This window comes from Sabethes cyaneus, chromosome 2 (assembly GCF_943734655.1).
Source record: "Sabethes cyaneus chromosome 2, idSabCyanKW18_F2, whole genome shotgun sequence".
Taxonomy (NCBI): Eukaryota; Metazoa; Arthropoda; class Insecta; order Diptera; family Culicidae; genus Sabethes; species Sabethes cyaneus.
This window is the reverse complement of record NC_071354.1, coordinates 187378347-187392148: the sequence shown is the minus strand read 5'-3', so window position 1 is coordinate 187392148 and position 13802 is coordinate 187378347. Positions and strand designations below refer to the sequence as shown.

General features: G+C 36.9%; 2 protein-coding genes across 2 annotated transcripts in view; one reads left to right on the top strand and one right to left on the bottom strand.

The window, feature by feature from the left end:
• The window catches only part of LOC128738274 (RING-box protein 2), a 79388-nt gene that overhangs the window by 10139 nt on the left and 55447 nt on the right, over nt 1-13802 (top strand). The gene's annotated exons all lie outside the window — the stretch shown is intronic.
• Nucleotides 1-13802, bottom strand: part of LOC128738271 (facilitated trehalose transporter Tret1) — a 31159-nt gene that overhangs the window by 5004 nt on the left and 12353 nt on the right. The window contains exon 5 of the mRNA XM_053833279.1: nt 5242-5367. Coding sequence (XP_053689254.1) covers nt 5242-5367 — 126 coding nt within the window. The remainder of the gene's footprint in view (nt 1-5241; nt 5368-13802) is intronic.

The following is a 13802-nucleotide window of genomic DNA, read 5'->3' as shown; positions in this document are numbered from 1 at the left end:
CATGATAATCGACCTTCTCGGATTTGAACCAAATTTTGCAAGTTGTTAGTTTTAGACCAGAAAGTAATAATCCCTTATTTGATGCCAGTTGGAGCACCCTCGATTATAGAAAATACCCATTTTTGTCAATTCTTTCAGGTTAGAAAAGAAACTATTTTCACATTTGCAAAGTAATTTGGTAAAGAGGCGAACCAGCCGCAGGCTGAAAACCTCTCTAATATAGAATAAAAAAAAAGTAATTTGGTCAAGAACTACAGAAAACATATTTTTTTTAGTGGAATATTTTTTAATTCGATTTGAAGACTAAATTTATATTTTTCTTTTAATGAGTACAATTTGATCTCAAACATTCCAAACACATCATGTTACCCAAATTTTTTACATAAGGATCACTAATCACCACGAGGTGGTTTCTGACTAACCCGGGATACATTGCTTTGAAGCCCCAAATTTCTCCTCATGTATTACTTGTTCAACCCGCGTAATATTTGTCTATGACTTCCTCGTAAAATGGAACTTTGCATTAGCTCCTTAAACAACTCACTCTACACTCTACAGGCATCAGCATCAAACCTGAAAATCGGGTTTCCCTCGTTGTGGCAAATAGGCTTATAACTTTGCAGAACACCACAAGCAATATGTGCTAGTAAGTTGTTCAATGGAATCGTTGAAACAGCAAATGAGAAAATTTTGCGAAAGATGCATGCAGATATGGCAACCGCGCTCTATTTTCAGATCCACTAGGAGTTGTTTGACATTCTCTTTCTGCTTCCTTCATTGATACTGAATTAGCATTCATTGATTAGAATTTATGAAGATTTTATTGCGGAATAACGATTACCTAAAGCTTTATAGTGGACATACCCATTGCCAAGAAGAACGAGTCTTATTTAATACTTGTAGCTAAAACTATTTAACTCGAATAAAACTATCCGTAAACCCGCATCACAGATCTTATTGCGATCGCTTATATTACCACAAGAAAACTAATTGGCTATGTAACATCTCTTACAAAACAATTCTGAGTATTCTCCAGAGAACGCGTACCAATACATTGGCGTATCAATACAAAACTGTCCTTATGGAGGCTATTTGTCAAACTGCAATACAAACTTCAAGGTTACAGTAATTATAAGGCTTGTTCGCGACAAAATCTGGACACCTCAATTTTGCAATAAAACAAATTTGCTAGAAGTTTAATCCATGAAACAATTTTATATCATTTATGTGTGTATCGTTATTAATTATCAAACACATTAACATTACTTATTTGGTCTGCATGAAAAATCGGCGAACTTTGGAGTTTACCCTTGCCATGAGGGTCAGTGCAGACTTGTTGTCAATCAATTTAGCTGCGTTTGTCAGAGATCTTCGAAATTTATCTATAGTTGTTGCTTGTTGCTTGTGCTGGGACAGCTCTCTCTTCACCAAAGCCCAATACCGCTCGATGGGGCGTAACTCTGGATTTGTTAGCTAGATAGAGTTAGGTGGATTCGCCTCCTTCGGTACAATATGGACTCCATTAGCATCATACCATTCCAAAACATCTTTGGCGTAGTGACAGGATGCCAAATCAGGCCAAAACAGCGAGGGTACATCATGGCTGTGTAGGAACGTTAACAATCGTTTCTGCAGGCATTCTTCACGGTATATTTCCTTTGTTAACCGTTCCCGTAGTGATGTAACTTTTGCTTGCTCGACCACAGCTGCATATGGCCTGCCATACTAAATATTTTTTGAGGAGCTTGGCTTTCTTCTTTGTCCTAAAATGCTCAGCAACGCCATTCCGCTTCAAGGCAGTGTAAAACGACATACCAGGAAGCTGTTTAAAGTCTTCTATGACATACGTTTCATCGTCCATTATAACGTATGGAAACTTCGTTAAATATTCGCGTTAAAGCTTATGAGCGCGTGTTTTGGCCGTCGTATTTTGCTTATCATTACGGTTTGACACAGTCCTCACCTTGAAAGACTTCATGCCTTGTCGTTGCTTAGAAGTTTCGCAACTGCTCTTCTTTCGACGCCATTTTACGCTGAGCGCTTGTAATATAAACAAGTGTTATATTTTCAGAAAGAACAGACATATGTCTACCACTCTGCGAAATATTTCACTCATTGTTAATGTATTTTCGAAGCTGTGTGTATTTAGGGGTGTCCAAATTTTCTCGCGAACAAATCATAGTTTTATAATGTTTTTGGAATGGTAATATCCAATCAAGCAGATTTATTGCAATTGTTATGAAGCGTTGCTAGATTTATCCATGAAAAAATATTAGGCCATATTGATATTCCAGCAATTGAAAACCATGAAACAAATATTCTGGCTATTTCCTCAAAATAAAGTGTGAGTTGCACAGACGAAGTTATTTTCAATGTGTTCGCATATTATAGAATAAAGCTAGAGCAATATTATGGGAAATGGGAAATTTATTTTCGGAGCTTGACTTTCTGTTTCTGTTTAATAGATTTCGCAGCCAGCTGTAAGAGTACAGTACAGTTACGGAGCTAGTGCAACAATCCTATAGGATGCGTCAGTATACTAACTCCATCTAGCAGCACCGCCTAGCCGAGATTCGAATATACGACAACTGGCTTGTTAGATCAGCATCGTACCTCGAATCTAACTGGGCGGTTAAGGTCTATGAGACTTGGTAATGATCGATATTCGGCTATGTATTTTGTCACCATCTTTGATTTTTATTTATATTTACAAATCCCCATGGATATACACAGTTTGAGGTCGGTTGTGATCGAGACCACATTAGGTTTTACTATGTATTTAGGGGCAAATTGCGTAAAATGGACTATACCTGCATTTCGCACAGTATGGAATGGATGGGATTTGATTCTTCTGATGTTTTGATAAAATTTGGAAGCTATTTGAGTTCGTTTCACGGGCGGCAAATAAGTTTTTATACTGTTTAATTAGCTTTTAACATGATTTTTGGGTAAAATAGGGCAAAATGGACCACTTTCCGAAGTGTGTGCAGGATGAAACCATCACCAGGGATGGTTCGATCACTTTGACTCAATTTTGATTCATTTGATAATACCGTCTTAACTGGGCCAAATATGACAAAGTTACATAAGAGACATTTATAGAACAGGCTATTTGCTGAATAAAGTTTTGCTGTATCTTTTGTAGTTACGGCGCTACAATGCTAGTATTTTATTAGTGACTAAATGAACGTTCATTTAGTCACTGATGAGTTACTAGCGTTGTAGCCCCGTAACTACAAACGATACAGTAAAACTTTGTTCAGAAAAATTGTAAATTATAACTAGTTCTACAAATGTCTCATATATAACATTGTCATATTTGGCTCGGCTGAAACGGTACTGTCAAATGAATCAAAATTGAGTCAAAGTGATCGAACCATCCCTGACCATCACCAATCGATTTCCTGCATTTTTTACATGAGAATAGGTATCTTGTAAGATTCCAAACCTGCGGCTTCTAATTCTTGGGATTACGAGCTCGTTTTTCCCCATTGTTTTTATGGGTTGTAACAAACTTTTTTGATGGCAAACATGCGAAGAAGACTTTTTAGCTTTTGAGCTTTGTAAACGAAATACAGTAGGAGAAAAAAGAGCACTAAATTTTGATTTGTTCGACCTTTGTTTTTTTTACCACGTAACAAATAATCCCACTGCGATTCGGAATATCTCCGTGAAAATGAAACCAAATTTTAGTAATAAAAATTTTTCATTACAGATCAATTAAATGTGGTTCGTTTAAGATTAGTTAGGGGAACTGTGGGTAAAATGAACAGGGGGGGTAAAATGAACAGGCAGCCAATTTCCCAGTAAACCGATTAAAATCTGTTCCAGATCAATAGTTATCTTCTCCTAGAAGTATTTCAAGCTGTTTGAGACAATATGTGGTGATCATAAGCTTTCCAATGTGAAAAAAATGGAAAAAGTAAAAAATATTTGCAGAAATCTGACGCCGATGGTAATTTCCACTATTAGTAAATAAGCTATTTTGGCGAAACAAATTAATTTTCGACTATTGGTATCATTCACTGTTGTTTGCTATCCTGCGGATCTGTCGAAAATTCCAAATAATTTTATCAACTGTTTGTTTATAATAATGAAAACGAACAGTGGGTATCATGATGTTTTAGTTTCCATTTATCAGCAGCTACGAAATAATTACAATTCAAGCAACAAAAATGATCGAGTCTCTCGAAAAATGACGGAAAATGACCGTGTGCTGGAAAATCCTGCGAGCTAAAAGTCAAGCATTGTATGAACGTGGCGAAGATACATTATGTTAACTTTGTGGAGTCCCATTTTAATTCCAACAGCCCTGTTGAATACCTACGGCTTATGTAGAACAATGATAATGTAAAATAGTGTTTAATTTATCCAAACTGCATGTTAATTTAGTTTTCTATGACATGTTCATTTTGCCCTCACTACATGTTCATTTTACCCACACGAAAAAAATCAGGCTCGAATGTGACGCTTTCGAAAAAGAGAAATTTTTCATGACAAATAGTCCTATTTTCAACATCTTTATATATTGCTACGTGGAATATGAATCCAGCTTTTAATTCATATAGTACGGTCAGCATTTGGTTGGTTCCTTGGGGAGAAAATGGCGAAATTGCTAAGGGTGTTCATTTTCCCCCCAGTTCCCCTACATTAATTCGAACAATACTGAATGGAGAGAGAACCAAAGTGCAACTGCAAGTAACATTATTTGATGTCGGGGACGTGAATGTTAAACTAGATTCAGCATAAAATGTGCATTTAAAACGAAAGTTTCTAATTTGTTGACAAAGTTTTCCAATTTCCTAAAGAAATTTTAGTTAATGGGTAAGACTTATCTTGTATCACTTTTGTTTGGTCGAGAATTATACTTAGCACATTTTGCTTAATTACCATTTTTAACTAATTTAAAACTAAACAACAATCGTGATCATAATTACAATCATCTATGATTATCGAAAAATATCGATTATCAAACTTTAATGCTTATTGAATTAATGTTCTGCAAAAATTTTCAATTAGGAAGTGCATAATATGCCTACATGCTGTTCATGCAAGAGACTTAATAAAGGAAAAAATGCTGTAATTTTCAGTGTTTCCGAAAATCACTTCGTTTCTGTATCGAATATATGTATAAGTTGAAAATTTATTTGTACCGATTGTTTTTTAAAATGTGAACCCACTGCAGAAACGAAACTCTAAACTATCACTAATTTTCACAATAATATTATTTTAATTACTTACCGATTGATCCGTGACTTCGAACGAGGTTATGTTGCGATCCTTCATCGAGACCAACGCCGGGGAGGTGTATGCTGACGAAAATCCGACAACCATGGAACCGAGTGAAACTGACAGTGCGGCTAGCACCTTTTAATGTAGAAAAAAATCGAAAGAAAAATACTGATCAGTATCGCTGCAACAAACTTTCTAACCATAAGTCATAAGCGCGCACTATCAGAACCGAAACGACTGGCTCTGTGTTCCGGCAAATGATAAAACAAAAATTATAAACCTGCGAAAATGTGCACTTTGCCACCGGTTCTTCCGCTGGCACCGTGAATGACACGTGGGTGTCCGCGCGCATCAATAGCTTAACCATCGTGGATGCTGAATGCTACGCGACGCGTACGACAAACGATATTCCACGCTTCCACACTACTTCCGCTTCCGTGAACTGGGGCTCAACAACTGTGGAAATAAGGTTCGAAACAGTAAAATAAATCGTCCCGTTGTCGACTCGTATGCCAATTCGTGGTGGTGTGGACCGATCACTAAAGTTTCACACTTGACACAGTTTCTGTGTCCTGCTGCTGACCAAGATCACTCGTTATCAGCGTGGGGCTCAAACTATCAACTGAGAAGGTTTTATTTTCGATAGACTTTTTATACAGGTTTGTACGGGACCAGCGAACGAGCTGTCTGTGTAGACAATTGAATTTAAGAATATTGCTCGGCTCTTAGCACGAATACGGTACTCCTACATGGTCTTCAGGCTGCACTGAAGAGGAGAAAGTTCCATTAAATGTGGAGTTCCAATCTAGACCCGGCCTCGCGTGGAGTAAAGACAGTGATAACAAGGAAGTGAGAGTATGTGATCATCTGCTTGCCGTGGATGCAACGACAAATTGATTCACGAATGAAGAGGCCTCTCCATGTTAGAGTCGATGTAGAATGTAGAATCGTAGTAATTGACGTAAGTACGTTTACGGAACTACAGGTTTACGTTACCCTGTGTGAGAAAATTCAGCTATACTGCAATCTTTTTTTCGCAGCACTCGTAGCAAAGGGCCGGACTGTTCCAAATATGAGATAACCCACATATCGCGAGTGATTGCGAAAACATGTGACGTACTGATGTACTGGCGTAACGCACGTCGCTGCGTCTGCGGGTGTGGGAGTAGAAGTCATAAATTCATTGATTAAAGCAATTTAGGATACGCATTTAGTGAGCGATGCTGCGTACCGACGGCAGTATTATGCTATGATAATTGCATGCGTGATTTCCCATTTTGAGCTGTTTACTTGTATATTTTTAGTACAAAATAGTTTATTTGTTATTGTTGGTAATTTTTATAATCTGAGCGGACTTAAAATCTAAATGCTGGTGTGTATATTATATACTATTCTTTCATATGCCCGTACTTTAGCCAAACTTTCCCCTTCAACGGCAGTTTTTCTGTAGCCGTTCAGCTCTAACAAGCATTCGATAGAGCTAAGAAAACTTTAAATGTTAATTACATTATGTCAATAATCGTAAGTCGAACGATCATTACTACAATCACGACTCATGTCTATGAGATACCAGATATCATGCAAATTCAGTTTACACAGCAAATTAACTATAGAATAATATGATTTAAGAACAGTTATAAGTTTTTAGATTCATTTTTCATTTTTAGATTCGATACAGCTTTAAAGAAAGAACAAGACAGAGAAAATTAAAAGTGAAAACTGGAGTTAACTCCGGCCCAATCGCCATAATATATATTTCATTGGAAGCAGCTTTTTGCTAAATCTCGATTCAGTACTTTTTCATAGTCTTTACCTCACGACTTATCAAAAATTATTGTTTTAATTTTTAACTTTCACAGCCTTGCTCTTCCCTTAGAGTACTATCATAAGTTTTATTTAAGATTATTCTCATTCTGTGTTTAAACAAGTTTAATTTTTTCACACACACGCAGTAGCAATGTGAAATAATAGAACTTTAAGTACGCTTTGAAATTACTACGGACGATTCATGTAAAAAAAATTCACATATTTGAAACAACAGTCCAAAACAAAACACCAACGCACTAATGCATGTTAATACCTCGTAGCACACAGGAATCTCAATCCACATTTTAAATTGCGATCAAGATCAGTCTTTGTATGGCTCCCAATTATCCTACAAAATGGGACCACCTTCCTCATCGTCCTCCCTGCTTCTGCCTGGCACACGGCGTATCTTAAAGATAACACGCGTAATCACACTTTGCAGCTTCTCGCATTGGTTCAATCGACCGAGACAAGCGAATGGAGCAGAGAGCGAAAATAGTCGGGAAAACTTTCCACTATAATTCTTCTTGGCGGCCTGATTCTTCCTATTCTTCAACGATAGTCAACCCGTGGTCTACTGCAGTTAACGTAAGGCAGCACCTTCTAATTGCCCCTACAGGGTACATGCCGCTCTGAAACAGATTCTACTGGATTACACTGTACAACAGCAAATCACGCACCATTCCAACTGTTGCCATATGTGGACGAGCGGGCCAGCTTTTGGCGAGTACTGGTTTCGCGTAAATTTTCCACTTTTCCTTTTTAATTAAATATCCTTTCTGCACTAAAGGTTGGTGCTCGTAGGCACAAATTGATGTACACCTTAACTAAGCTAAACTAAACTTTATTGAAAGAAATTTTAATTAATTCGACGCGCCCGGATTCGGTCGATTTCAAGTGTTCAACCGGCGATTTGCACTTGCTTCCTGACGAAAAAAGATTGCTACTGCCGAAAAACTCGAAAATAAGGACTTTCTGGGCAGTAGACAGCATATAATGTGTACGCATAATCTGTCTCCCACGGATCAAAGGACAATTGCCATAAGTAACATGATATCTACTCTCCCTCTTCAATTACGAGAGCGAGAGGATTACTTGGTCCAGTTAGCACCAAGACCATTTCAAATGCGAATAATACTGAAAGCAACAGTTGGAATTGAAGGACTGCAACTATCCTTGCTGCTAGCGACCGACCGAGAAGCAAAAAAAATCAAAACATCAATCACAGATGGAGACGACAGTCGTTTGTTGACGCACGAGCGGCTAAAGCGTATCGTCGTCCCCATCATTGCGAATCAATAAATCCGACAATCTGGTTAATTAGTTGATCAGGCTATCGGGAACCACCCCAGCAGCGGCAGTGGTTGAATGATTGTATGCAAGTGCTGACGAGCAAGCTATCGGATAGGACGAGAAAAAAAACCATCGACCATTGTCAATGATAATTTAAAAACTTCGTTATGATAAGTGTATGACGCACAATTGAGAACGAGCCCCCGGAAACGGGCCCTCCCTGCGCAACCAACAATAGAGTTTAATTGGGGTCAAGTAAGATCGTTCAAGCGTTTGCCAAAAATTTAAACTATCATCAAGCAGTGCAGTATATTTGCGTATGTGTATGAGTGACGCACGCGACCGGCTTGGCCCCGCTGGGTGCCGTGCCTATGGTAAATATTAGAAATTTATGATTATTTTTTTCTTCTACAAAAAGTCATACTTATTAGACCGGTCGGTCCGAATGCTGTCAGACATTGATGACATTGAGTTTTTTGGCAATTATCTATTTCTGCGACTGATCATTTATGTAGAGGGGCAAATGTTAACTTATGTGACCATGAAAATAATTCCTAATGTTACACAATATCAGGTAATCATTGTTATACTCTGAATTTTTTCGATTTCGATTTAGAGTTTGATCGCAGTTTTGTGCAGTCGCACTTTGAAACTGCGGAGTGCCGTTTAGTGGGAAGTGCGGTATATATAAGAGCCTTGTTTGTAACCAAAACCAGGCCCCTGAAAGGGCCACAAATTTTCGTGGTAAGAATCGCCCACATTAAGCAAAGACTCAAACCAATTGTACACTCAAATCTCGTTTTACGTCCACTATTGAGGGGACAGAAAAAAATCGGTCGTAAACAAAAGAAAACCATAATTCAAATTTTGGACGTAGAACGAGAGCACGTTAATCCAAATTTTGGACGTAAAACAAGAGCACGTTAATTTTGGACGTAAAAAGGTGGACGGTAATTCGAATTTTGGACGTAAAAAGAAAAGGCGTTATTTCGTATTTTCTAAGACCACCTAATGATTTTTGACGATGACGTTAAATTCAAATTTTCAAATTTAGGACGTAAAATGAGAAGACGTTAACTCAAATTTCGGACGTAAAACGAAATCACGTAAAATTAATGGACGTAAAAAGAGATTCTTGTGTACCAGATTGCATTCAAAAGCATAGCATAGCATAGCATAAACTTGTGTACCACTTTGCATTCAAAACAAGCAAAATTAACAAGTTACATAGGCGTTTGTATTACATAGCGTACTTCCGATTCGCTCTCAATCAGACGCGAGGCGACGCACGCGGGTTACAGCTAGTAAATAAATATTCACCCACCTTTGACTTTCTTAAGAGGCAACACCAATGTGAACAGTACGTTTTGAGTCGCATCTTAATAAGTATTGAAGCTAGTAAAAGCCTGTCATCAATTTTACTTCATACATTATACTTCCGATATCAGATGTCATGTGTTTGCATGTTTTTAAATAATTCAGTAACATAGAAATATTTTAGAAAAAGTTAAAGTTGAAATGAAACTGTGACATTTTTAAAATCAAATTAGTTCCAAAGTATAGTGAAATTAAGACAAAGTTGGACAAGAAAAAGGTATCATTCAAAATAGTTGTTCTTAAATACATGTAAATAACATGAAATTGAGTCAAATTATTAAATAGAATTGAAACGAGGAAAAATTTAAGACGAAAATTTTAACAAAAATCAAACCACCATTTGAACCATTTTATAATAAAGTTATGAATAGAGAAAGATGGAATGCAATTAGGGTATGTATACCAGTACCCTCTACCTATAGTGGACCCTCGTGTACAATTCATGCGTTTATTAGTTTGTACTTCTTATTTCTTAGGATATATAACATGAAACAGGAAGAACTAAACATAACACACATTTTAGTTTATAAAATTTTAACTTCATTCGTTTATTTTGACGTTGTCATCAAGTGAGAGTCCATTATATGGTTAACGATGCAAAAAATGACACTATTAGTGGTCCCTCTTAATGCAAAACACACTAGAATGGACCCAGCCGTTGTCCTATTGTAAACCCTAAAGGGTCCATAATAGGATACCCGATATTCCTAACTGTTCTTAATATACAAAATATGGAAATTTGCAAAATAAGTTAATTTTTTTGTAAGCCTAATTGAGTATTACTGATCTTGTAAGCCATCGGTTGGGTATTTTATATTGTCGTTCGGAAAACACCGAAAAAATAAGTAAAAAATCATGGAACATTCTCAAAAATTTTTGTTTATCAATTATGTTACAAGCGTTATATTGTCGACGGAGTATTTTGTTATTACAGAGATCGAACCGGACACGATTCTGTCGAGTAATTCGACTGAGTCGACCGCTCTGCAAAGAAAAATTACTCCACTTGCATAATGCGACCATTCCACTCGACTAAGTCGACTAAGTCGAGCCAACTTACTCGATTCGACTTACATAATAGGAGCGATATTTTTTTAGTGATTAAAATTGCACTGTAGCGTTTTTTGTTATTTCTGAGTTATAACTGAATACTAATGACGGCACAAAATTTAGAAACAAAATTTAGAAAATATAAAGTTAATCTGCGGTGCAATAATGACATAAACTGACGAAATTGGGACTAATTATTTCTTAAATTTTATAACTCGACCGCAAATTTCGACACGTTATTAGTTTTCATTACAATGGATATTTTCTAGTGTGTCTCTAACCCCAATGGATACAATGGATATTTTCCGCAAAAAAGGATCAAAAATATCCGATTTCTTGAATGTGTTACTTCAGATGAAACTATCCAAATAAACACAAAGTTGAGCCAACACGAAAAACAAATTAAATTTAAATTTTTTGAAACAAAAATCTTATCAAAAGCAAAATTATAGTACCAATCTAGGTTGGTACAAGTTGTTAAAGCCAAGAGAATCGTGGCATTAGTGCCTGAACTCTATCTGCTGGCGACGAGGTCTGTCGATTAAAAGCAAGCACAGGCTTCGAAATCGAATGTAGCTACTAGGCTTTGCTTTTTATGTAAGGAAAATCATGGTATTTACGCAAAGTAGAGAAAAATCCACTACATGGCGACCATACTAATTTTTCCATGTATTATCATACGATTCCGACAGTGTTCCTCGTCTACTAAAAGAACGTTTAATCAACACAGTTTTTTGTGAGGAAATATGTATTGTAAGAAAAACTAACTTTGTGCAATTTTTATGCAAACAATGGTAAAGGAGGAGATTAATTTGTTCATTTATTTTAATAATTTTATAAAGAGAAATCATGAGAAATTATTTCAGAAAATAGTTTGCGATATTAACAACCGCCTGCTTAAGTACTAGAATTATCCGTAGTACGAATATTTAATGTGTTAGGTAAGAGTTCTGTATAGTTTTGTCTTCTAGGAAAATTTCTATACGGCTTCGTCTGATGCAACTTGAAAAACAACAACTTGTTTATTATTTATTTGCTGCAGTAATAACATGAGCAATTGTGCAAGCCCGTGAGCTGCTAATTAATGAGTTAATAATCAATAAACTCATCGAACAATATGCCAATTTACGAACTTGAACCGTTACTACTCACTTGTACCAAATCATGATGAAATGAAACTTTCTTTCAACCTTGAATTAAGCTTAAATCTATAGAGAACAGGGCGTCTCCATAAAATCCAAATAGGAAGGCGAAGAATGGTTGTTTTCAACCAGTATTTGGCGTTGAACAATCGTCTTCTTTTACTTTTCAAAATATAAGTCAACTAAACGCAAAAATCTTATTTTAACAAATTTCTTGGAAACGCACATACAGAATATTATTCTGTACTAGAAAATTACGCTACAGGATATTTAAAAATAGAAATGCAATTTGAAACCCATGCTTTCGAGCCAATTAAAATGTGAAATTGAATGAAATTTTTTAAAGACGGCATATTTTCATGCTATGTTTTATAGATAGAACAACGTAATATAATCATTAGTGATAATGAAATGATTTCCTATGTCAAATTTCTATATCTTAATACCTATGGTACGAGTAATATATTTCAATGGAAATATAATATGGTTTATGAAGTTGAAACGGTTAGAAAGCTTTCTCATGTACTTGCATAAAAGTTATTTGTAAGCAAAACCAATCATTTTTTAAAATACACATCCAATAGGCATCACATTAAACAAGAAGCTGAGTCTAACATTGAACGAAGAATTTGTTTTTGAAGACAATGTAACTTCATGCTATGTTCATGATAAATGTATTACGCAGAAAACTGGAAGCTATGTTGTCAATAAAGCATATTTGTAAACAACTCGAAATCATCACAGAACAAATCAAGCTTCCAGAAATAACGATTCAATTTATCAGAACAAAAAAGCTCTTTCAAAAAAAACACACAGGGTGACGCTTGCGAAAGTGACTGATAACATCTGAACCCGCTGCCTCGGTGCTTTCGGAACACGACTCATTGAGACATTGCCTGTGTGGCGAAATCAGCTGATTAGCAGCAGGCGGAAATTCCGGACGAGGCCAAACTTGAAGCGATAATACGGCTCAAGTGATTTCGACCTAATTTTCGAATGACCGCCCGCAAGACGCCGTTTTTGCCGTTGTTTTCTTCTACTTCCACAATTGGACATGAACAAGTTTAATCGACACGTGTCCAGTGCACTGGATGCTCTGAAGACAGGTTTAGTCAAAATTCTGAATTGGACCGGCACACGTTTGATGCGCTACAGTTTGGAATTATGGGCATTTCACTGGTACCGGCGCTAGTTACTCCAACTTGCGTAGGAGGATCAAATGGCGTGAAGAAATTATGACTACCGTCAGCTCAAACTAGATTCGCCCTTCAAATGTCTTCGATCACGAATTACTCGCTTCACTGAGCCCACACACTACGCGGTACTATTTTTCTAATCACCAAAGTAAATATTTTATGTTTTCATCTCTAGGACTTGGCATGGGAACGTGATCTTCAGCGGATGACAAATAAAGAGCTGTTAGCACTTAAAACGAGTGATCTTTCGTCAGCGTAACTTGAAAACACGACACTAATCAAAGGATCGTATAGGCAAAAGTATCCTACAGAGTTGATCAGCAACAGTACTCGCGACTAGCACCGAGAATCAATCGATTCCAGCTAAACGACCGAACAGAGACTGAGCTGGATTGACCATCGACGATTGTTTTTATACAACTGATAGAAGCAGATTTAAAAATTTCACTGTCCAGTTGAAACGGGATGCACGGCTATCGCTGCTCACAGTTGGCAAGGAACGCTGCACAAAGTTACGTTGCTCCTTGCTGTCTCTCCCGTCAGATGGCAGCCCATTGGAAAACGCTAAAACTCATAACAATAAATAAACGTATTGATGCGCTTACGGAGAAGCGCCTTCACGAAGGTCGGTTGCAGTTAGCTGTTTGTATTCATCCTGCGTTCGTCAACGAGCGGTAACCAACAGTAGAATCATGAAATTATTGTT